This window comes from Tubulanus polymorphus, chromosome 1 (assembly GCF_964204645.1).
Source record: "Tubulanus polymorphus chromosome 1, tnTubPoly1.2, whole genome shotgun sequence".
NCBI lineage: Eukaryota > Metazoa > Nemertea > Palaeonemertea > Tubulaniformes > Tubulanidae > Tubulanus > Tubulanus polymorphus.
The window spans coordinates 26,157,749-26,183,975 of record NC_134025.1 but is presented as its reverse complement, the minus strand read 5'-3'; the positions used below and the strand labels follow the sequence as shown (position 1 = coordinate 26,183,975).

Genomic DNA, 26,227 nt, shown 5'->3' with positions numbered 1-26,227 from the left:
TGATTAGGATAAAATGTTTATGGGGAGCTTAAACAACTGAAAAGAATTGGACACAGAAGATGAACCGTAAGAAGAGGATCTCAAATGCAGAAATACAAACAAATGAGCTAATTTGGAAGAACCGCATAATTTGAGACATTTCTTTCGACCTGACTTATAATCTTTCGAATCTTGGGGAAAATTATCTCTTGCTCCAATCGGTACAGTACCGCCCCCATTACATCGTGGCCATTAATAGAATTAACTTGAACTTTCCGTTGCCTATTCAGTGGGATGTTGTTTTGGGACGAGAATACCATTGGCAGCATGTCATAAAATGTTATTTATCCATTTTTAATTTGTAAAAATATAAACGAGTCCATTTCTCAGTTTGTAACGTTAAAATCATAAGGCACCACGAGCAATGCGACGGGGAAATTTCAGACAGCTCGGTTTGCTTCACTTGAATAGCCGCGTAAAAATGAATAAACACAATAATTGGACAGCTTGGGATATTAACCCTCTCTCTTCGATTATATCGAATTAAAGTTTATCCCTACTTTTGGCATGGATTTCTAGCATATATGCCATGTTCGCTTAAGAAACCAAAACTATATTCACTTTAGATGAGGAAACTACATTTTTGCGCGATCTCTATAGTTATTCTATAATGTGAATAGGTTTAGGAGGGAGAGTGAGGGAACAGCCCAAATTAATCGAGACCAAGCATTAGCCGAGTGTATTCATGTGCGAAGCGAGGGCCGACGCCAGAAATAGTGCATAACCAAACTCTTTATTTCAGAGATAAAACGTATCGACAGTTCAACTTGTCGATTTCAGCATATGAAATTTGTCGTATTGTTGTATCTAGTAGCATAATCTGGCTTTGGGATAAATTCTGAAATCTAGTATCGCGCAGGTATTTAACCCGGAGCTGTAGTGCGGCGTATTCCCGCTAGTGTAGCAGTGTATAATGGTGGTTTATGATAAGAACATGCTGACATCGAGCTAAGTTTCACCCTATTTTAAACGATTAATCGGTGTAAAGCCAGTTTGACGAACTTTCCTAAAGACTCTACTGGACGGATGACGTTAATGCTCGATTCTTCATGGTCAATTTGGACCTTTTTGCGGTAGGTTACCGCTGGGTGTGTAAGCTAGCGTTTATTATACTACTACAGTTCACCATTATTATTGCTGGCATTGTTAGCTTGAAGCCGGAGAGGTCGGAGGATCTAATAAAACCCAGGCCTACGTTTCTAAGATTGGACCCCGTTGTTGTCACAAGCCGGAGGTATTGTCGTTGGTAAGATTTTTATTATGGAAACAACTGGTATTAAAACTGAAGTTTCTTCTAATTCGATAACAGAAAATGCTAAAGTCAAAATGGAACACGGTTCGGATGGTCATTCGATGATGAACGCAAACCAACAACAGCAGCAAGACTTAGGACATCATCATCATCCAGGTATGGTGAAATCGGAACCAATTCCAGTGAATGATTTGTCGGCGCAACAGAACGCGTCGATGAAACGTGAAGTGAACGCCGATTATTCGCGTCAGAATATGAACGAACCGATGGTCGCGAATGACGGTTATAATCGAATGAATGAAAACATTCCAAGTGGTCCGATGTCGAACTATAATAGCGGAGGTTACGGTCACGGCGCATACGGCGGGCCGCCACCTCCGGATCAGCACCATCCGGCCGGCTCGGAGTACGGCGCCGGGCCTCAGAACCAGTATATGAACCAGTTCGGCCCGCAGGGAATGCGTCCCGGTTATCCGCCCGGGAAGGGACCGGTGATGCAGCAAATGGCTGGTAATATGATGCAGCCGCCCGGGTATCCGTCGCAACGAATGATGAGCGGACAAAGTATATCGCAACAAAGCGGCCCGACACCGACTTTAAACCAACTGTTACAAACTTCTACGAATGCGCCGCCTCAGCGGTATCCGAACTTTAACGCCGATTACGGTATGAACATGCAGAAATCGAATGATGGTAATGGCGGACCGAATCATCCTTACAACAATCCGAACTGGGGACAGCAGCGACCTCCTGGCATGCCGGGCGGCCCCTATCCTCAGCAGGGCTCGGGAGCGAACAATATGAACAATCCTATGTATCGTCAGGTGAGTTATCAATTTGGAATCGAACTTTCATTGCTGAACTTAACAAATTTTTCATCCGTCTAACATGATGATTATATGTATGCCCTCAGATTCAGGCTTCAGCTTAATGTAATCTGGTCATCGAGGCTTTATGATGATTGATAAGATCTATTTCAGGTAGTTGTTTGTCCTTTAATGAGAAGCAGGAAACGTTGATTATGATAATTAATTAAGGAGATTTCTTTCAGTGCGGTCGAGTTGTCTGGGTTATCGAGTCTGTATCCCGGAGTCAGGTGATGTGATAAACCTATCTATCTGTATAGTACAAAACAGTCGATATAAATGTAGCAATAGGGAATTTATCAACAGCTTATGTTTACTACCACTTCCTGGATATTATCTAAATAAAAGCACCTTCAATACATTCCTGGAAACAAAACACCTGTTAAGCGTAGCCTACATTCCAAACATTTTTTATTTATAATAATACGGTACTTTGAGCTGTCCTAGTTGACCTTACTATTGTTATTGTGCAATAGATGCCGGTTAGTAGTTATTGTAAGGTGCAGCTGGCGTACGGTGCCGTTTTAATGTGATTTTCATTCAGTGTCTGATTTATGAAAGCGTTCTATTCATTCTTTTATGTCTTGGCTTTTTTATTCGGTTTCGCTACGTTTCGTTTAGATAAGTCACGGCTTATGAAAAGTGAGAATGTTTGAAATGTGGGAGCAGTTGTGCCAAAAGAGCTAATTATTGTGTAGCCAATTAATACTGCTATATAAGTCATTTAGTCCTGGAAAATTATAGGGGTTGCAAAGGGCCTTATATAGCACTGATTTTGGTGGGTAATTGCAGTTATTTTACAATAGTTGAAAAATCGTAGTGTTGAATTAATTTGCTAATAACAGTACAGGCAAACTTATTGAGGCTATTTCTATTACGCTCAATTATTTTTAAAGCAGAGTTCGAACAGGTCATGAAATTCCTGATTTATCTTACCCTGCTGCGAAATTCAGGGAATTCAGACTCTCTTCTTGACGAATGGGGAAATGGGTATTTGAATTTTGGTGTCTTGTTCTTGCTGGTAAGGAGTAGTAGGGTACCTCTTATCAGGAGACAGTATTGTTAATTTTGCCTTGGCTTGGTTAGGTCACAGCTGATGAAAAGTGAAAGTGTTTAAAATGTAAGGGTATTGTGCGGAAAGGGCACATCGCTGCCAATTAATTCTGTTATAGATATGCATTATGACATGTGGTGTTTTATAGCGCTGATTTTGGTGGGTAAATGCAGTTATTGTGATGTTTGGGCAATCTTATTTCTTTAAGCAGGGTTTTTGTAGATCAGGGAAATCAGAGAATTCCAGATTTGTTTTTCCTTGCTCAAGAAATTCAGATTTTTCTTGAAGGAGGAAAACGTCAGGGTATTTGAATCTTTTGTGTCTGGTCTTGTTGTTCTTGCTGGTAATGAATAGTACAGAAACTTCTTGACGGAAGACAGGTCCCACTGAAGATATTTTATGATCCAATCAGGGATTTTTGGTGCTATATCAAGAAATTTCATGCTGGATGTGCTAACAGTATATTTCAACATAGAGATTGAGGAAGGTTCAGACAGATGATTGTCATTGTGTGTAGAGGATTGCCTGATAGCGCTGATTTGACAGCTTCTTGGCAGTGCTGATGAAATTGAATTGGTGCTTTGAAACACACGTGCTCAGAGACTTTCCTAGCAGACGCCACTTGTATTATGTAATTGATCGGCTCCACTATAAATAATATCTCATTTGTCCCGGTCAAATTGGCACGGTGCCAATCCATTTCTTGGCTGTTAGTTGTTACAGCTGTCTATTTATAGATGTAAACATTGGTAATTTTCAGGGTGAAGGTCTGCACATACTATAATGATTGCAGGTTCGTTGATTGATGAACGTCATTCGTTCAGGTCACACGAGATTATTGGATTTTCTATTGAGTGGTATTTTTGTAATGGAGTGCATGGGAATTTAATGAGATTATAATGGCTTATAATCATGTCGCGATCGATATTCCATTCAGTTGCGCTTAAAATCTCATTGTAATTGTATGTTTAATGATACATTGCTCGTAGTGTCTTCGCGCGTGTCTGTGCCTCGTCGCTTCTAAACACTGTCTTGTACCTTACTACGACGCGAGCTGGTGGTAATATTTTTCGGTATATATTTCTGCGGCTGCGCTGTTTATAATCGTTGGGAGTATAAATAACCGTTAATTCTATGTCTGCAGATGTTTGGCTGTTTTTATTTGCGGTCTATGACCGACGAAGACTGCATTTAAAGATCCATAATTAACTTCGCATGACGTCACTTGTAGCGAGATTTATCATCGCTGACGAAAAAAGAAATCTCATTGATATAAATATTGTCGACGAAATTAATTTATACGTTCCCTGAATAACAGAAATACTATCATATCATTATTATGCTTCTTATCAACACGCATATATTATATAGGCTAGGTCATCTAACAATGAATGTCGGGTAGTTTTGCCTTTGAGATACGACAGGGTTGACCTTAGGACTGTACAGGCGCACTACACATATCCTGATCGTCGTTACCGGAAAAAACCTGGCTTGATAAAACCTACTGTATTGACAGTGTACGCGTTTCAACTGTCTATTGGTCATCTTCTTTGTTTATCGGTTTAGAATTTTATATCGATTTTTTTCTGTTAAATACCGTGTTTTAACGGTCCGATTATTGTAATTTCATTTATCCCCGGGCGAAAATCACTTTTTCTGCTCTAAGGCGTAGACGGTGTTTGGTATCGGAATATATGAAATACATTGGTAGTAGATACATACAGCGGACTTGTGTTTATCAATGCCGATAATATAAATTTCATTTCACTCGCAGCACGTGCGTTCGTTGCGTATTTCTAACGATTGTTGTTTGAAAGTTTGAGCTTCACGACGACCGTACCCCGTTTAAGGTTACGATATTTTTGTATCGGCGGCAATCCTCGTTTTATTCGCGGCGCGCTGTTCACATCATTTTCATAATGGAAGTCGGGTAGAATTTCGCGTTTTTATCTCGCAAAGTTACTAGTTTAGAAATATTTATGTTATCGACGTTGATGACGGGAATTAGTCGGCGAGATGAAAATGACGCTATCTTCAGGCATATACGAGTGTATTGAAACACACCTAGCCTTCCTATCCATATTGTGCTATCATCTGAGCCTTGCCATTGATTTTCCTGCTCGCTTCTACGTGGAGTTGTATGCTGTTGTGTAGGAGAGTGAACCAACGGCTGACGGCGTAGCGAAAACGAAACGAGCTAGAGCTAGCGCGCTTGATCAACGATGATGCCAGTATGGCGGAGTGTATACCAGCAGATATACGGAGGAGGCTTTATATGAAACATATTATCATAGGGTTTTACCGAATATGCCTCATATTTTATTGAAGATGGCTCACTATTTCGTGAAAGCGCGAGATATCCAAAAGCGAATCGGTACAAGAAAAATCTTCTTTTTTTAATATAACCTTCCTACAGATTGAATGAAATGACATTTGCTCTCGCGTGGGGGACAGATTTAAGATCGAGTTGTAATTGAATTTCCCATTCAATGAAAGAAATGTTTTTGTTGGAATATATGATTACATTTTTTGAAAGATTTTTTAGCCGAAAAAATTTAAAAGGGAGAAGTCTAGAAAGAGGAAATGGATATGAGGTTCCAGGGCCCAGTGTTTTAGCCATGTGTTATCTTTAACCCGGGTAGCTCCCAGTCTATAAAACTGAGTCCTGATGATTTGATATTGTTTTTCTATTTTGGATATTTTATGGTTACTTCGTTTTGAGATACGTTGATATAGTAGTATATGTTAGTTGTGATCTAGGATGGTTTTTGTGGAGCCATGTTGTATAGGAAATTGTTATACAATTCGGTCTCGTCACGCGTTTCGTTCTCATTTGAATATACGCAGTTTAACTAGGAGTGTACAATACCCTAATTGAACTCACATCAGTGAAATTCGGTACTGATTAATACATTCAGCGCGGTAATCAGCGGTTTTTTTTTCCATCGTCAAACGAATGCTGATTTTTCGTCCGAGTTTTTTTCTCATTGAGACGACGGCTGATCGAGAAAAAAACTAGTGACTATGTGACTACGACTTGCAACATATATATATCGAAGTCGTCGTAGCCACGTGTAGTTGATGGTGATTGTATTATGGGTTATTATCCATGCGTGTTACCGAACGTGGCTTTGAAGCGGTGAGTGAACGAACCGGTGTGCGCGGCGTCGTAATTGTGTAATCTGCTGATGTGTGTCACTAGACGAGAGCCATCAATGCTGATTGTTTACGTTGACATTGATTGAATCAGCGTGAACTTGATTGACCTCCGGGCTATTATGGATTTACATTGATCGGAACCGAATCAAACGAGCGAGGCAACCACTTCTAGGAAACAGACAAACAGCTGGTGAAGGTGAAAAGTCATTAAATCACAAGGTCATTTCAATCGTTTTGAAAGTGCCGGTGTGTATAAGTTATGCAGTGTTATGGTTTTTGTTCGTGTAATGACTTTGTACTACGGAACTGAATGCTTTTAAGTGTCGACTATTAATAGCTGGTGCCTAGAAGGCATTTCTATTTTAATATAATTATATCATTCATGGATCGCTTCTCTCAGTGCTTCTGACGGGTCATATTGCGAGGAATTATTTTTTCCGTACATCAATGGTAGGCTTTTTCCCCTGAGAGACTAACGATAATCCAAAAAGAGAAGGGAGTTGTTGGCTCAATATAACCTCTACTTCTTTCTACGAGATGAAGCTATGTGTTCGGTGATATCCTGTCAATCTCTAAAAACGTATCGTAATTAATCCATGGAAATTCTATTTCAGTAAATACCATACAGTTGACCTGATAGGCTGCAAACGGAGCAGTTTTGAGCTGAAGTTAATTGATGACTTTTCTTGTATAAATGCTTGGATAAATCTTATCCTTCCTTTCCGAACTGTTGGTGATTTTCAACAGCCTTCTTCATAACGCGGTTAATTATATGAAACTTCTCTACAATTCCAGCCCAATCCGATGTATGATCCAAGCCAAGGGCGAAGACAACCGAACATGGCACCCGGCTACCCAGGACAACAACAAGGCCAGTATCCCGGACAATTTCAGTCAAGCCAGCGGTATCCCGGACCAATGCCTTCACCAAACCGACCGATGCCTAATCAGATGTCTCATCATCCAATGAACCAACAAGTACGTATCGAAACCTATCATATCGGTAGTTTTAGTTTGTAATATTAGTTCATATGATAACCTGTTTTAACGTTTTATTTCACATGAAATGGCATGGTGTCTTGTGTGATTTTAAACATATCGTTTGCTAGTTCGAATTTTATTGGGCCGCACAATCTCGGATATGTGTCCGAGACGGATCTTTGCCGCGTAGAAAGAAGAGATCCAATGACTGGAGACTCCCGCTCTTGTCCCTGTTATCCAAATGCTACGACTACAATATCATTGATGGGTTGTTTTTTAGATGGGCTATGGCCATCACCCTCCTAACTACAATCCACAGTATATGCAGTCGCAGCAGTCTTATATGCAACAGCCCCAACATCAACAACAATCTCTTTCTCAGGTAAAATAACTACAATTTGATGTTGTATATAAGTCTAGTCTATATGCATGCATGCTGTTATATCCAGTGGGTTTGGGCTCCTACAATAATCTGGCGACCAATGCTCACTACTTACTAAGCATGTGCTTGTTTGTCAACTTATCTAAACCAATTTTGGCTCGGTGACTTCGGCAATTAGCCAGAATTCAAATATCCTACTTTCAGCTGTAAATTATGATCAGGTAGCTCTGAAAAAAGGGTTTATGAAGTCTTGCAATCACTAATGCTTCATAATTTAATCAGTTTTCTGAATATAAAGTTTTCATACTGTAGCATACTTAATGTTAATCAAGTTCACTGAATGCACGCTTGTCAATTCGATGTAGAAATCTTGATGGCTAGTCACAGCACCCTATTTCATGACCTGGTCTGCAGATAAATCAGAGTCCCACTTTCGCTGGCTATTCACTTCTCGTGCTTTTCGGAAATATCCACTTTGACAACCAGCCCTCGACAGCCGGCATGAATTGTAGGTCTTGGGTCTGATTATCGAGTGTTGTACCGGTTTCCTGTAATAGATGTTTTCTATATAGATTTATGTGTGATAGATCGAATGGGATTAAAAACTCAAAAGGGTCGCGTCCAAAAACATAGCATCATGCGTTTCGCGATGTCGTGTACTTGCAGGGTTATGGTCGGAGTCCTATGAATAAACAGGCGAGTCCCGCACCACAACCACCACCACCACCGCCGCAGTCACAAGCATCCCCTCAACCACAACCAACACAGTCACTACAAGATTCCACATCACAGCAGCCTTCACCATCACCGCAACAGGCCCCACATACACCGGGCTCACAGTCGCAGCAAATGATGCAGCAAGATGATTCACGCGACTCCCAGGTAAGCTATATTGTAGTAAAACTTATAAAAGCTCAATTAATATCAAATTGACGAAAAGTACATCGAGCAGTACGATATTGGTTCATTTGAAAATTAGTTTTAAAGTGTGAATCAAGTTTGCTTCCCCCTAGATAATAGACTACTACCCCTATTTGAGAGTAGTTTCTACAATTTAGGAACGCAGGTATGCTCTGAGATATCAATCAAAGCGGAATTATTTCGAGTTCATTTCGATTATACCTACATTTTGATGTCGATTAACTCTTTGCTAGTTGTGGAAACTACTCTCGAAGGAAGTACCAGGTAGCCGAGTCAGAGAAATCTAGCCGTAGTGCGTAACGTAAAAACTCCCTCGGCGATAATATTGAAAAACGAGTCTTCGATAAACAAAACTTTTGATGTATGATATTTTTATAGATGTCTCTTGATACTGTGTCATTTGTTGTGCGTTGAAGTGTTTTTCGCCGTTGTTGTCACTTATCGGCCTCCCGCTTTGAGATATCGTATTGACTGCTAATAAGCCACTGATCAACATGTGGCACCTGCCGATCAACCTTCCGGAAATCAGTGTACATAGTTGCCATGGTTTCAATGCCTGGAATTCTTCGTTGTTATCAGCTGATCAATGCCGCTGGGCAGAGTTTCACGCTGTTCACTATTTTTATAGTAAAATATGAAGCCAGTGTTCACTGATTGTCTTAACGCATTGGATTTAATAGCGACAAGGTTTTTCTTCAGATTCAGAAGTATCTAAAAATCAGGTCATCATCCATGCATACTTAGTTGCTTCTTATTCTATTGACGATGTGTTTGAGATATGTTACGTGTCTTTGTATAGTTTTTCGCGATCAATGGTTTTGATGAGGGGAAGCTATGAATGTGTACCCTTCTCTCCCCACTGTGTTTCATATTGAATGGGAAGTAGGTCTCGTAAATCAGTTTCTAGGATTTCACTTAACCTTGAATGTTTAATTTTCTTGAATAGACAAACAGTCGTACCTTTCATATGCTTTGTTGGGTTACGCGGACTGTTCCTTTGTGAGGTTTTTATTCCCTCAAAAACTATCGTCATAGTCTTTTTGTACGATTCATTTTGCAGACAATGATATCTGGGTTCTCTTGATTGTAAGTCTGAAAAGAGATGGTCACGGGCAGCGTTTTTAGTGTATTTGTCGAATAAGGAAAAATAGTTGACATCAGAGCATTTGAAAAATTGATATATCGTAGGTCTTGAATTTTAGATTGTGTTACATTGTGTTCATCAACCTCCATTCCTACTTCAGGAGTGTTTTGAATAATTGAAAAATGTTAGATCTGAAGTTTCGCTGAGATCTCGCCGATTATCGAGGGGGAAAAGCAGTTGTTCAGTTCGAACAAAATAAAACGACGACAGCCGCCTGCAGTACGCCCGCCGCCTGTTCTGTCATATTCACATGTTATATTCATCCACGAGGGAAATAGTTCCCCGTCTCGGAACAAAAACTTTCAGTGTATCCCTGTGCTCCATTCATACGGATTCCGAGATGGATGATCATAGGCTACTCAGCTGTGACATCTCCAATTTCGAAGGTAATTCCCAGCCAGGAAAATTGAGCAGACGAAATTACAGCGTAATTGCCTGGCAGGCTATTGATTGGCGCATGTAATTATCGTCGGTGTTTTAAACGCGATGCGTTCGTTTTTGCGGCTGTTTAGTCGTCGTTTTCAACGGAAATTCACTAAATACGTCGTTTAGATGTATCGCTTTTAGTTCGTGTGTATTTCGAACCGTCGTTTACCGATTTAACCAAATTTTTCGACGTTTCGCGGTTCGAAATTAACATTCGACGGAAATATGTTGCCGCGTTCTGCGCACAGCTAGTTTCTATTGAACCAGCTAGTCTTTGTATTGCTAGCTTACACCAGGCGCTGCTTGCGCTACTTTTATGCAAATGCGAAATCCACTCTTAGAAAATAAATCCATTATACAGCTGGGTGAAATGGGAACTTTTGTAAACCGGTTGAATTGGGCGCGGGTTTTGTTGTCGAAAATTGGGCGAATTCATTCCCCCTGCCTCGATCATGCCCCTTCAATAAGCCCTTGCTTTTCTAGTTCAGTGAAGCTCAGCGAAGGAAACCCCTGGCTAGGCAATGACGCACTGTGTGTGCATGTGATAAACAGCACAATGGTGGCGAGGCTCATTGCTTATTCAGTAGGGAGCGAATATGTAAATGGCTCTTGCCTATTTGTTATGTGCTCTGCATATGGACGAACATTCAATTTGCTGAGCTCTCCCGCACACATGGTGTGTGTACGCAGACTAGAAAACCAACTGGCGCAACTTAACGGCAAGCGATCCATGCTGGGTAAAAGAATATTGGTGATTCGTGACTTGAAAGACTTAGTCTGTTAGAAGCTCATTGGTTTGCGCGAAGATTTGAATTGTCTCCGGTGAGTGGAACCTAGTGAAGAACCCGCCAACAAATTCTTATCGGACATTTTTGAGTAAATATTTTACGGCCAACAAGAAAAATATTTTTCAAAGATATGAAGAATATGACGAAAAGGTGAAACAATGCCTCATTCAATATTCACAGATACTAATTGATTAATGAATATGAATAGGATTTATTGTTAATAGCATAACGGAGGTTATTGAAACTGGTTTTCCCATTCAAATTAAGACCTGGTTTTTAATCCTGGCAGCCGCTTATGTAATTAACTTCTTGGAAACAACTGCCAGCAGAATAATTGTTGTGGACACCCAGCTGAACTGAATACACAATAGTTAGTGTATGAATGACACATGGATTGAATGGCCTTTATTGACAAGAGTATCGCGGTCTTTTGTTTAAAAAGCATTCATTATTCTATCACAAGGTGGCTTCTTTCACCGCAATCTACTGGTTAAAAATCACAAGCAGTGAAAGTGTTTGAGATATTGATATTGTGTGTTGTTTTGGTTTTTATGGTAATTATTTCCTGGCACTAATATAATCAACCACTACTACTATGTGGAGATGGCCTGTTTGCTTTGTACATTCTCCACGACAGACAATGCGGTAGTATGGGGAGACCTCTGTGAATGCGTGTTCTGGTCTGGTCGATAATAATACCATAGGCTTAGGCTTGTTCTCATTTCGATGTATTGTAGAAGCAGGCACTTTACATACTGCATGTATTTAAAGGGAGCCACATATATTTGTATTATAATAGAGGGTTCTATAAAACCATTTCAACGTAGTCTTAATTGTTAACCTGAATATGCTTTTTATGCGTAGCAAAATGGCTGGTGTGGGATTGTATGTACGGGAAAGAGTAGAAGGTTTTTCTTTATCCTAACGATCGCATGGGAATCGGGAACCATCCGAAGATACTGAAATACATTTCAGTAATTTTATTCCCTGTATCTTAACTGAGAAATTTGATGATACGTTCGGACTGATTCTGTGGGTTGATGTTGGCCCCGTCGGAAAAAACAAGTATTGTTCTGTTAATGGGTCTGGGTGGTTCGAACGGAAGTCGGTATCTCGCGGGTGGTCCGTACAAGTTTCTCATCTGTTCTAAAGAGTTGAGAAAAAAAAATCATATAGGTAACAAAAGGATTCCTGCCTCGGAATCTGAGGTGTTTAATTCTGAGAATTTGTTTGAAATACTACGAGAACCGCGGTTATTCAGCTGGCTGAGTCGGGTTTCCCCCGGTCTGTTAGTTATCACCGAGACTTTGAATAGTCGGCACTGATTCGCCTGATTGCACTTTCTTCAGCTGTTATTGTTGTTATTAAAGTGCTCTAGATCTTCACTATTAATAGCCCTTCATTGCCGTCCCCGATTCCTGGCAGCAGTTATTGCGAATAGTTCACACCACGTGACCGCTAGTGTTTTTCCGATGTTTCCCAGAAATTCTTGGCATGAATACAAATCTGAAAATCCACACACGTCATACATCGCAACTCAATTATAATTGCCAGTCAGCTGTACTCTCTCTCTCGTAACATCGTAGTAAAACGGCTCTCACGCTCGGCGACTTCGATTCCCCCAGCGGCGCGAAGACGACTTTCTTCTATTGGATCGTTTTATCGACGATCGGGGCGAATGAATTTATGACTGCTCATGTGAGCGAATACGAAATTCATACGATACCCTTGTAGATTATACGCGTAACAATCGTGCGTCGCTGATTGGTTTCGATCTGCTTCGTATCGATCTTATGTCAATTGTTTCATTTCCATGTCTTAGAATATGGATGTTGATATGTTGTCATAAGTTTGAGAATGCTTGATGACAGTTTTTATGAAACTTCCATAATTGTAAGGATTGATAGCGATCATCTCGTTTTGAGTTATGAAATCTCTTGTATTTGTGTATTTTCCTGTTGTTTCCTGGTCCCTGAAAATTTTATGCAATTCCCGATGTCCGGAACAGTGCCTGATATTGTCCTGTTATCCCTTATTGTCAATGACAGTCCTTGAATCTGCTGGTAGTCGAGGACAATCTCTGAATCGGTTCCCCATCCCTGGTTGTCGAGGGCAGTCGGAAACTGATGGAGCAATGTTGGAAATGGAAATATCTTTCCGAACTTTTTTGTCTTGTGCCCTTGATTGATAATAATTTTGAAAAGTGTCTTTTGTCTGATTCGGGGACTCTTCTCTTCTCAAAGATTATTGTAAAGTCTCTGCTCTCTGATGTCAGAATATGATGTTAAAATTACACTAAAAGTCTTTTGCTCATCATAAAAAAAAGATTAAATAAACAGTTGCAAATAGTCTTTCAATCATTTGGTCAACTATTTATCGTAAATTGTAAATCAACTCCATCAATTCTTGCCAGTCGTGCATGCGTTTCAATGAAAATAAGACTTTCATTGATACGGCTTCGATTGTGGAAATATACTACGCGGAATATTTAATGTAAATTTTCAATCCGAGAAATGCTTCCCAGAAAATTCGAATGTGCCTGAAAATAGCTAATAAATCGTTCTCCAATCGGTTTTTATGTTCGCGAATAAATTGCCGGCTTCCGCGAGTTTGAATTGCTTTTTGAATGATTCTATTATTCAACCTGCTGCTATCTGTCGGTGTCATTTCACACTGCTCTTTTTTTCCCGGCGTGTCATTCAATAAGCCATCAATTATATAATTCCTAGAAGAAAAGTACCTCCGGTCTATTTTTAGCCGACGACTCTGTCATAAAGCCACCTGTCATACTCTGTTCTGGTTTCAATGACAATTCACGGATCAGTCGTCGCTGTCTGCTGAATGCGATTGCGACGACTTCGCTTTCTCTTGTCGTCGGCGCTCTCTCCTCCCTCTCTCCCTCTGAATATTGCTGCTAGTTGTTTACGCGATCCTGGAAACAAGAGCTGACAGGAATAGTTGACTAATGCGTTGCCATGGTTACTGCACCTGGCATTTAGGCTCCCTTCGGCTGTAAAAGAGAGTTGGAGCCGCCCGACCGTCAGCGAACTAATACGAGACGCCATGCGTTTCATTATCTCGGGATATAATTTCCATGCCGCGTTTCTGAACCTTTTTGATGACTGGGCGTCCCATCTTTTGACAGCCTATCGCGTCGGTTGATGGCGTACTTATTAATTTAGAGCTTTCGGCCGGATTTGTAACTGAGACGATATGTATTGGTCTATATGACTGACGATTATTCGGCTCGTAAACGCGCGCTCTGAGTTTAATCCATTTTCAATTACAATCGATAGAAATGATGATTGATTTTTAATTACACATGATATTTGGTGAGCTGTTTGAGTGGATTAAAAAAAAGTTTGTTCGGTCGAAAGTAGACGTTGTAGTATTGAACCAGGCTGAATAAAGCGTACGATATACGTAGTCCGTATATCGACGAGATGAAGATATATGTGCATTAATTTTTCATGACAATACTGACATTTAAAAAAAGCCCCTCTCCCATGTCAGCATCTATAGTACCATAGATCGTACAGACCTTTGGTGACATTTTTCTGTAAAAATTCATGAATTCACAGTGCCTGAAATCGGTATTAAGGCAACATTTTTCAGTAACATGCTTCGTATTTCAATACAGCCTACCCTTCAGTACAGTTTGTATAGCATGTTTATTCCGAAGAAGACACCGACGCTGAAAAATGCCCGAAGTGCGCCCACTTTTTCGTTAAAACCATTTATTTACTTCGTACACGTGATATTTCATAGTTTTCAATCAGTTACTCGACTCGTTTCATCTTGAAATACATCGAAATTGATAGCGATGATTTTTGAAAAAATATTTCCCAATCTTCGCGATAACGCTTGACCAGCCACTCCTAGATATGGAAATCACGATGAAATTCAGTTTGGTACAACTTCTGTATCCGTGTTGACACCCGTTCTACAAGTTTCGAAGTTTGATGAAGTTTTTTTGAGTGGCTGAATTTCACGCATCGCTTTGAAAGGGTTAATGCAGATTTTATCGAGAAATAAACTCTTCATAACTGCTAACTAATCAATGATAGAAGAATTTTTTTTCGTCGGACAGACTTTAGAACACGGTCCCGGTTGATTTTATTATTTTTGGGGTGATGGATATTTACGGGAGTTGAGATCTGATCTCCCTGTAGTAAAGCATATAACGTTGTTCGATCTAGTCTATGCAATTGGCTGAGTCACAGCTTGTATGCTTTATCCTATTCACTGTGTGCGAGTGCAGTTCATGTCAAGGATTTGCCAATGTACAATCTATTATTGGGTCATGAAGTAAGCCGGTGCTGCCATCTGGTGTGTAGTTGGGACGTATTCGCGATAGCATCCAAAAATATTTATAAATACTTGTTAATGTTTATATCTGGAGCTAAAAATTTTACAGTTGAATAGAAAATAATGTTTCTTAATATGGCGTAGTAAGTTTGTTAGTATTTCTTACAGTTTATTTTTCGCATCATTTTCATTGATTAATTCATAATTCGTTATTTTTTTTCTATTTTTCAGAAATTAACGAACAATTCCGACGACGTGAATAACTCCGATTCAAACAGTTCGGCGCGAGCGGGAACTCCAAATTCTCCACATCCGTCTCACCTGCGACCCCCTCCTTCACCTGCTGGATCAACAGGTTCTCGTTCTAATACGCCCGCATCTATTACAGGTAAGTTCCATAGTCATTGTATGTGCGGTGTGATCAAACCTTTTTATGTAATATGTGCACTTAAACGGTAACTTAACTGTTTTTATCGGTCTACTTTTGAAAATTGTTTTGATCTCCTATTACCGTTATAAAACTGGTTCCTCGTTCACTCGAATGGGCGTGGTCATCACTTTCCCCTCTTTGTCTTCGTCATTCGCGTTTTTGATCTTGTGTCTGATTGACAAAACAATCATGTCGTTTTACGAATAAAAGTAAAGTGCTAAGTTTTATGATTTCTAGCATAAATTCGGCTCGGTTTTTGATGATAATATTTTCTTATCGCCTGTCATTCGAGAAATTTCTGTTTACAAATACATACTACAGGAAAAGCAGTCGGTTAAAATGCCCCGGGCATTAGTTCATATTGAGATCAATACTGATGACTTGGCTACTGTTAGATGAAAACATTTAATAGCATATGTCTGCTTTTACATATGGATCATTAATCCATATCATATGTAAAAATACTTCGTTCAAAGCTTCTATTATCGCACCTCTAGATTAAAAACATCTGAGCACCTATTTGAAAATTTTGAAATGGTTTCTGATTTTTTAGGAAACCAAGCTGGTAGTCCCATGCCCCCTCGGCCTCCATCCAGTCATGTAGAAGGCCAGAATTCTATGAATCAACAACAAATGGCTAGTCAACAAGGAGGTAAATTGTCCTGACATTTGATTTGTTTTTGTCTACTCTTTTTTGTCGATGAAAATTAAAGCACAAAATCAATTTTATTCTAGGATACAATCAACAGATGATGCCCCCTCCGATGGGGCCGAATCAAATGGCCGGTTATCCCAGTAAGATGGGTCACCCCGGAATGATGCCAGGCCAACAAATGCCACAATATAACTCTCAATATCCTCAAGGTATATTTTCTTCCGAGTTTCTTTTTCTTTTCCAGGGAGGTAAAACCTTCATACCTAAATGAGTCGTTGAGACATATTTTAAAGTGAAGTTTATTTGTCGAAAAGAATTGCAAAATTAATGATTTTGTCGTATATTTCAGGAAATTATGGTCCTCGCGGTCCAACCCCGCAACAAGGAATGCCGGGATACATGACCCAGCAACCATTCAACAATGCAAATCAGATGGGACCTAATCACATGTATGGAGGCATGCCGAATCGTAACATCCCGCCGAATCCGGCGTACAGTGGATATAACAACGGTCAAGGCAACATGCCTCCAAATCAGTACGGCAATTATAATAACGCGTACGGACCTAATCAAAACATGCCCCCTAATAGCATGCCGAATCAAGCTATGATGAATTCTATGAACACTCCGCCATCAATGAACAACCAGAATATGTCGCCGTCAGGAAAAACAGGAGCGCAAGCGGCTGCCCACGCCGCTTTAATGGCTGCCGCGAATTCAGCGGGAGGTCGTGGTTCGTCGCCGTTCATGAGACCGCAGATGAATCAGCCGTCATCGGGCGCTCCTCCGCAGCCTCCTCCTCAATCCGGGCCGCGAATGTACGCGCCGAATCCGATGAACGCGATGAACTCAATGATGCCGAATTCAAATCAAATGCCGAATAGTAGTCAATCAAATCCGATGGGTGGTAACGGCCCTCCGATGGCTCAACACAATCAAATGATGCCCGGTATGATGAATAACGTGGACTCAATGGGGCACAAAATGCCAACACCTAATGCTTTACATAATAGTATGCCTCCTTCGGCAAGTGTTTCTCCGGCGCCTAGTTCGGGCAGCGGGCCTCCCATGTGTAGTACCCCGAACAGTAACAGTGCTCCGAACAGTCAACCGATGGATGCTAACAACGTTCCCGCAGCTGCTGCTAGGAATAATTCGACCGGTGAAATGAGTATGGGTCCAACGATAAACTCGCAACAGCCTGAATCTATGGCTCCTAATTCCATGCCAGGTAAGAATTCACTTCTGAATGATCAAATATGTAATTTTCCTTTAGTCTGACTGATATAATCAGCTGAGTAATTTACTAGTCCGGCGCTATTACACTATTGTGATGATAGACGATATTTGCTATTCCTATTTGAAAACCTAAGCTATTAATTATTTATCTATGAGTCAATTAACCGCGTGATAAGGCATTCTATTATCCTCTGATTAGGTCAATGAAACATCGTTTATAGCTAGCTAAACATAGTCCGATAATGATTAGCTTTGATTATCATCTACTCAAAGATAAATCGGTTTACACTTTACGCGATGATTTGTGGCTTGAATACTAACTTCAGGATGCAGATCAATTGTTTAGTAATGTGAACGCGGGTAAACACTGCTCAAGGCAACATAAGTTATATACGATCTGCACGTTGGCATTTTAGCTAATCCTTCAGTAACATGAGTATAATTGGAAACATCTAATAAAGAATCATGTATACCTTTTTCAGGCAATGCGGGTAATAATGCTATGAATTCATCAATGCCTAGCAATATGGATATGATCTCTAACGCCAATGAACAAGTCCGCGAAAATTCGACTCCAACTTGTAGCATTGCTAGCGAAGACAGTCAAGATCGTATGATCAATAATGCCAAATCAATCAAGGTAATTTCATCGTTGATTGTTTTCTTCCCTGATTTTGTCCTGTTTATACGTAATGATATCACTAAAAATGATGGTTTGTTTTTACAGAAATTCATACGAACAATTGGTTTATTTTTTCAGGAGAATATGTCTCATCCGCCTACTCCAATAGCTCCATCACCATCTGCAAGTTTATCATCATTCCATGACGAAACAGAAAATATAAGTAGTCCCAGCTGGCCCGGGACTCCGGTGAGTGACCCAATGTTGAAAATGCACGGAAACAGTATGGGACCCGTAAAGGAAAAGGTTTGCTATATTCTTGTTTATTCTGTAAACCAGTACGACATCATTGCAACAAAGCAGTTTATGGTGGCTTGAATATATAGATAGGTGTCTGCGCTGGATTTTCATAACATTTGGCAAAATCTATGAAAGTTGATGATTTGTTGCAATGATGTTGTCGTTATTCAAAATTTAACACAGAAACAAAATTACTAACAAATTCTAAATGATACTAAAAATTTAATTCAAACATTTTGAGCATTGACTTTGGTCACGGTTTACAGAAATTCTTCCAATTATAAGTTAAAAGGAGCATTGATAGCAGTTCTTTAAAATCTTTCTTCATATTGGCTGGGATGCATGTTCTGGAGTTTAATCCGAACCTTTTTGGTTCCGTAAAATTAGCTATTGTTTTTTTGGAGTTCATTGTATTACACAAGTGCATGAGGGTGTCTATTCACTATTTCTATATGGTGCACATGTTACCTCGAAATTTGATATCCCGATCCAGTTGTTCGTGTTGTAAAATATAATAGATTATGTAATTCTGTCGTTCTGAGTTGGCCTTACTTCTGTCGTGGGGCTATATTTCTCTGAAAAAATATTTTGAAAAAAGCAGATTCAGTAAAAATACCACCATGGTATAATCGAGTCAAGAGAATGATGTAGTATTCGTAATGAATTTCATTTTCTGCATGTTTTTAACCTTTGATTATAGATGGCAATTTGTAAAAACAATTTTTTGCGTAAACCTTTTACAGAAAACTGGTCCTAATGATATATCGCGTCTGTACGAACTGGGAGATGAACCGGATCGCCGAATGTTCCTCGATCGATACTTCGCTCTACTGGAAGAGAAGGGCATCGTTTTGAATAGTATTCCAATGATTAGTAAAACACAAGTCGATCTCTACAAGTTGTATCACTCTGTGCGTATACGCGGAGGCTTATTAGAGGTGAGATATGAAAAAATGTTTAATCCATTCAAAGTTTCAAAATCTCGAAATTGGTAGAAAAGTATTCATGAATGAAATGTTTGTGTTTAGGTGACAAAAACGAAGAAATGGAAAGAAATCTGTTCGGAGATCAATGTGAGCGGTTCTGCCAGTGCTGCTTATACGTGCCGTAAAAACTATGTGAAACATTTGTTCGCGTTTGAATGTCGTTACGATCGTTGTGGAGCCGATCCCGCTCCTCTCCTTCTACAGATGGAAAGTTTTTTATCGAAAAAAGACAAAAAGTCGAGAGTTCCATCACCAGGTCAGCTAAAAAGCATAAGTCATGCCCTTTTGCTGAAATGTTCCACAAAAAAATTAGTTTTTCATTATTTGTGATTTTCGCTATTTTTCAGCTGGCTCTCAAGGATCGCAAGATGCATTTAGACCGCCCAGCGCCCCACACGGTCCACCCCATATGATGGATCCGTACGGACAACGGCCGCCAATGCAAAATCATGATATGAGCGGGATGCCTCCGCACATGGCTCCTCAGATGGGACCGCCGGGTAACCACTACGGCGCTAATATGCCGCCTCACAATCAAATGATGCACGGAGCTCCTCCACCAAACATGCCGAACAATAATGACAGCATTAGCGTTCAAGATCCATTCGCCGATGATGCGAACAATTACCCGCGACCAAACATGGCTAATCAGATGCCACCATATTCAGCCATGCAGCCGAACATGCCCAATTCTTACGGCATGTACAATCAAAGACCGGGTATGCCACCTACTTCATCAGCTCCGCCATACGCAGCTCAACAACAACAACAACAACAACAGCAACAACAGATGAATTCGTACGGACCGGACGGACAAAATCGAATTCCTAGTCAACAACCGAGCGGAGATTCATCATTTCAACGACCGCCTGTTCAACAGAATCAAGGGCCACCACCGCCGGCAAACATTTCATCTGAATCGTCGTCTCCAATGACCAATCAGGCTCCTGGTCAGTATTCTAATCGAATGCCGACCCCGAACTCCGGTCCCATGCCGCCTTATCGTCCACACTTCGACAGTCAACAACGGTAGGTAGAATATGATAGTTGTCGAAGACGATTGGACTTCTTCAGTATCGGAGAAAGAAATAACTGAAATGTAATTACGTTGTATTTATCTTTCAGAGTTGAAACGCCACCCAATCAGGCTAGTAATCAGCAAATGCCTCCTACGAGTGTTGGGCCTCCGCAGACTGCAGTTTCAACGATGCCTGTACCTACACCAACATCTACTCCGATTAAAGCATCAATGGCGCCTACTAGTATGCCTCCAAATCAGTCTTCTCCGGCACCACCACCTGTAGTTTCAGATCCGAGCAGCTATCCACGGTATCCATCGCCATCAATGGTGCCTCGGCCGCCCGTTCCTGACCAACAACAAATGATGCCCGGCCAATATCCTCCGCCGCAGGGACCTCCGCCGAATCAGGGGCCTGGTCCAATGTATGCGAATAACTATCCCGGCTATCAGCAGCATGGTGTGATGAATCAACAAGTCCCTCCTCAACCGATGTATCGCCCCCAGAGGCCTGATATGTATGGCAGTCCTGGACAGAAGCGCTTCCCTGATCAGAAAGATGGATACAATCTGCCTCCTCGTAAGTATAAAGAATGTTAAATGAACACATGACTAACTTCATTGGCGGATATTTTTCAAATTACATGCGAAATGTGTATTGTATAATGTTCTAAGCACGGTTTCTCCACTGTGTCTTATTACAGCGTATGGGGAGAAGCAGATGGGAGAACGCGCAGTTCCATACCCATACTCTTCTCCTCGACAGGGCATGATGTCTAATGACTCAATATCAATGGCCGGTAAACATCCTATCTATATATTATCATATTATGTGTACCGTATATATGAATATATTTAGTCTATATAATTGTTTCTTTGAGAGTCATCTCATATATCATGTTTTATTAATTAAGCGCTGTCTTCAAATTATTATATGCGTCTGCATGCTAGATATATTTGGTCCGATTTACTTTGTTTTCTTCTATTACATTTACCTTTTCGTCTACCATATGTGGATCCTCCCAAAAACAAATGTTCATTTTCAATTGGACACTTGTCTACACGAGGTGAAGCAAAATATTTGGAACAAACTTCCTCCAGTATCTATCAATGTTAGCATTGATGTCATAAATACCTGCATGTTAGAAGTTTCCTTCCAGATGCAGTTGAACTATCAATATTTTATCAATTCAGATTTATCTGTATTTGTGTTTGTCATACTAGCACATATAGTCTTTATTCGCTTAAGATCATTGATACTTCACGCCACTTGAATATATAATACAGGCTATTTCATGAGCCATTTTCTTCCAATAATTAAAATTTGTTCCCTTCCCTATTCGGTTTACAATAGTATCTTGTCCATAGAAAATTGATTTCAAGTCACTTTGAATTTTTCAGATAATCGACCAAGAGACCCATCTCAATGGCAGCCTTCACTGGCTCCGCGATATCCCAATCAACAGCCATATCCTGCACCAAACATGCCTCCACATATGGCTGGCTATGTTCGAAATCAGCGCATGTCTCCTCACAAGGATAAACCGCAGTATAGTTCACCTGGCAAAATGCCTGTAAGTATACCCGTGATATCTATAGTTTCTTAAGTGCTTCGGTGTAAGTTTTTACTGTATGTTTATTTCGTTTTCATTCTAGCATCCGTCGATGTCGAATGCCCAGTATCCACAGCAGAAACGAGAGATATCATTCCCTTCAGACTGTGTTGAATCAACTCAGCCGTGGCTAGCAAAAAGAAAGAAACTTACAGCGAAGGACATCGGTAAATAATTCATCTCATTCAATTTTCAATCAACTCTCAACTTGTTTTGAAGCTTGATTGACTTATTGTCATTTTTAGGACCGGTTGAGGGTTGGCGAATAATGCTGAGTTTGAAATCGGGATTACTAGCTGAAAGCACATGGGCTTTAGATGTTCTAAATGTATTACTGCATGATGACACCGCAGTTATACATTTCAACTTGAAACATTTACCCGGCCTAGTCGAAATATTGCTCGAACATTTTCGGCGGTGCTTGATCGATATTTTCGGAATATTCGAAGATCTAGAAATTGGATATAGCAATATTATCGACGCGGAAGAGAAGAGAGCCCAACTGAAAGAACAATCGGATGAAAGTGAGAAGGGCAATCCAGGTGCTAGTATTCGTAAAACTCACGAAGTGTTCGTACGCCCGAAATTTGTTACTGCCGAAAAGAACTATACGCTCACAACTCGTACTGGAAAACCTGTAAAAATTGAAGAAACTTCCAGCAATGAGGATGTGATACTAGATGATAAAATATGGGATGTGTATGATGGGTTTGAAAGTGGCACCGATAAATGGGAAATTGGACTCGGAGATATATCTCAACACGTTGTTGCTCATATGGAAAGTAAGCAAACGAATGCTCTCAATCGTAAACTGTTCTTCGGTGAGGAAATCAGTGAAGTGCTGGACACTCGAGCGGCGGCTAAGCTGCTGCTTAAAAGTGCGAATGATAATGCTGTCACTGAAAACAGGGAGGAATTGAATTCCCGTGTTGGTAGTTTGAACTGTGACCATAGTAGTACCTCAAGTGTAAATAGCTGTAAATGTGAAAAAGTTGATACTATGAATAATTCCAGTCGGAACAATGAAAATACCTCAAATGTCACAATCAAGGCCGAGCCCGAATGCGTTAATTCCAAGTCGCAGGCTTGTACACCTGAATCAGAGAAAAACGACAGTTCACCCGCTACGAAAGATTCCTCGTCGACTTCTCTTTCTGCGAAAGTAGAAGAACCTTCATCCAATTCCAATAGCAGCGAATCGAGGAGCAGCGTTAAAACTGAATCATCGATTGATAGTACGAAAAATGAATCGAGCAGCTCGACGTCGACGCAAGAAATGAACGGTGAGAATGGCGCCTCAAAAGACGCGAACAAATCGGAGCCTGAAACGACTGTGAAAACTGAATCTATGGACACTAGCTGTCAAATCAACGGCCGAAACAACCCGAATACTAGTTGCCTATCTGATTTAGATTCAACTCGTTTGAACGACAGCCTGTGCAGCGATACGTCGATACTGTCGACCGGCGGCACGAGTCGTAAACGAAAACGTCAAGACTTAGAAGAAGAATCTTATCAACGCGACGACTGTTCGTTCAATCTTATCGCCGACGCCCAAGACGAAATCGGTAAACGGTGCGTGTGCATTTCAAACATTTTCCGCAGTTTATCGTTCGTTCCCGGCAACGACTTGGAATTGTCGAAACATCCCGGATTTTTGTACGTTATGGGACAGTTGTTACTTCTGCAGCATCATCATCCAGTGAGATCTCGTCCGGTTCAACGATTCGATCGCGAAGAAGTCGACGTCGACGACGTTGACACGAATTACAACGTCGACGAATGGTGGTGGGATTATCTGATCGAGCTGCGAGAAAACGCAATGGTCATATTCACGAATATAAGTTCCCAGCTCAACTTGTCGCAGTTTCCCGAAGAAATCTGCATGCCTCTCATGGATGGATTATTACACTGGGCCGTTTGTCCGTCGTCGTGCGCGCAAGACCCGTTTCCGAATCTACCGCCGTCATCCGTCCTTTCACCGCAGCGACTCGTACTCGAAGCTCTGTGTCGTCTTTGTATAAAAGAGGCGAACGTTGACTTGCTACTGGCGACGCCACCGTTCCGTCGTATTGTCGATCTGTTCGCTTCCTTGAACAAAATTCTCGCCTACAAGAAAGAGCAAGTGCTTCGCGAGTTCGCCGTTGTGTTACTGTCGCATTTAGTCGCTAGCGGTGAATCGAGCGCGGCGCGCGCGGTCGCTCTTCAACACCCGAGCATTTCGTTACTGTTGGACTTCGTCGAGACGGCCGAACAGAACGCGATGCAAGTCGCGAACACGCACGGCATAAACATGCTGCGCGATAATCCGGAAATGATGGGTACGAGTTTGGACATGTTGCGTCGGGCGGCGATGACGTTATTGCACATCGCTCGCGTTCCCGAAAATCGGACGATATTCATACCTTGTCAAAGTCGTCTGTTATCACTAGTCATGTCCCAAATTCTAGATCAGCACGTTGCTCAAATTCTGTCGGACTGTTTGTACGAAATCTCGTCGGACGAGGCTCCTGTCGTGTAGTGAATAGTGTGATAAGGCTGGTGTTTGTATACATATTGTGAATATTGTTTCATTTGTGACAGCACACTGAAGTTTTGTTATATTGATGATAAATAATAATAATAATAATAATGTGAAGTGAAAAAATTGATGAAAATCTGTTTGATATTATTGCATGCGTAATAAATCGTTGTGGTGATGACTATTATTATATAGAGAAGTATAATGTGTTGCATGCAGCATTTTTGTTCCGAAGCCGATAATCGGACTTCAAAACATCGGAGGTGCTATATTCCCTTTTTTACTTAACTCCTTTGTGAATTGAGTGAACCATTCAAATGACGGAACATTGACGTGTTTCTTTGCATTTATGGTTTCGCTGTGAAGAAAAGAAAAAGGGTTGATTCTGTTTGATATTACTGTATCATGATATGATGATGATGATTACCTTATGTTGTGATTGAATATGAAGTTGACTGTAGTGGCTTAGTCACACATCGAATGTTTGTTAAACGTAAATTTACAACACGTTTTTAAAGACTGCTGGTACAACCTTTATTTATTTTTCTAGATTTTTCCTTCGAAAAAAAAGACGTGTTTTTTGGAAAATGCGCACGCGTCGAATCAAATTGATGTATTAATCTGGAATTTCGAAGATTGATTAAATTTTTGAATTAGAAATGATACCTTTAGTGTTGATATTTTCCACACTGCTGTAAATAGAAATAAATAAACGGCGACATTAGAAGGAGGAAAACGTGGATTGAAATATGTAGTGATTTTCAGAGGATGTGTTTGTACAGCCCTGTTCATTATATATGTAAATATAATTTAGTGTATTTTCCGTCTGTAATTGAAAAGACAACATCTTGAAGTTTTGTTAGTCAAAACGTTCTTTTGAGGAGCATTGGAGTACATATAAGGAGCTAAATGAAATGATGCATTTAATAGTTGTTCTAACACCATTGTCGAGAAGCATTTGTATGCATGAACTGAAGGGCAAGCACAGCTTAAACATTGTAATGTATAAAAATGCATCCTCTGATGATGTAAATTAGTGTCTGTAGTTAAGACAGATGATGATAATCTTTATATAACTTGTGCAAATGCTTTATATCATATATGTCTGAAGATAAATAAATGTATATAAACATGTTTAATACCGAATAACGATGCATTTTCTTGGTCTTTTCGTTCAGAGGATTTTATCCTATCGTCATAAATGCTTGTATGACTGGACAGACAGAAAAGCTGGACTCAATGTTTCCAGAGTATGACAACCAAATATTGGACAAGACTGCAGTTAGACTTGGTTTGGTACCTTTGCCCATTCAGCTTCCCTCGATATCAAAGTTCTTGGATATACAGCTGCCTCAAATTTTAAGGTCAAATTATCTTACGCACACGGATCTGAAGAACCATGAATTTAATTCCATTGTCTAACACTTCCAACCGTCACCTAATTGGAACAAACATCAATGGTCCTGCACCGATATTGATATTTTTGTCCTCTCCTTAAACAATCATCAAAATGACAGAGTACC

At 40.4% G+C, this 26,227-nt stretch overlaps 1 protein-coding gene across 5 annotated transcripts; it reads left to right on the top strand.

The window, feature by feature from the left end:
• Window positions 1-967: 967 nt before the first annotated feature.
• Window positions 968-25,845, top strand: LOC141899972 (trithorax group protein osa-like). 5 transcript variants are annotated; one of them, XM_074786655.1, is made up of 18 exons: window positions 968-1,112; window positions 1,349-2,115; window positions 7,166-7,348; window positions 8,400-8,615; window positions 15,552-15,708; window positions 16,304-16,402; window positions 16,486-16,614; window positions 16,755-17,636; window positions 18,127-18,284; window positions 18,405-18,572; window positions 19,310-19,504; window positions 19,595-19,808; window positions 19,900-20,581; window positions 20,678-21,150; window positions 21,275-21,370; window positions 21,972-22,144; window positions 22,227-22,350; window positions 22,429-25,845. In XM_074786655.1, the coding sequence occupies exons 2-18, from the start codon at window positions 1,366-1,368 to the stop codon at window positions 24,702-24,704; spliced, it is 6,975 nt and encodes a 2,324-aa protein (XP_074642756.1). In that variant the 5' UTR covers window positions 968-1,112; window positions 1,349-1,365; the 3' UTR covers window positions 24,705-25,845. The 5 variants fall into 5 exon arrangements, with proteins under 5 accessions (XP_074642756.1, XP_074642746.1, XP_074642738.1 ...); XM_074786645.1 differs by having other exon boundaries at window positions 968-2,115; window positions 18,405-18,515; XM_074786637.1 differs by having other exon boundaries at window positions 968-2,115.
• Window positions 25,846-26,227: the final 382 nt, after the last annotated feature.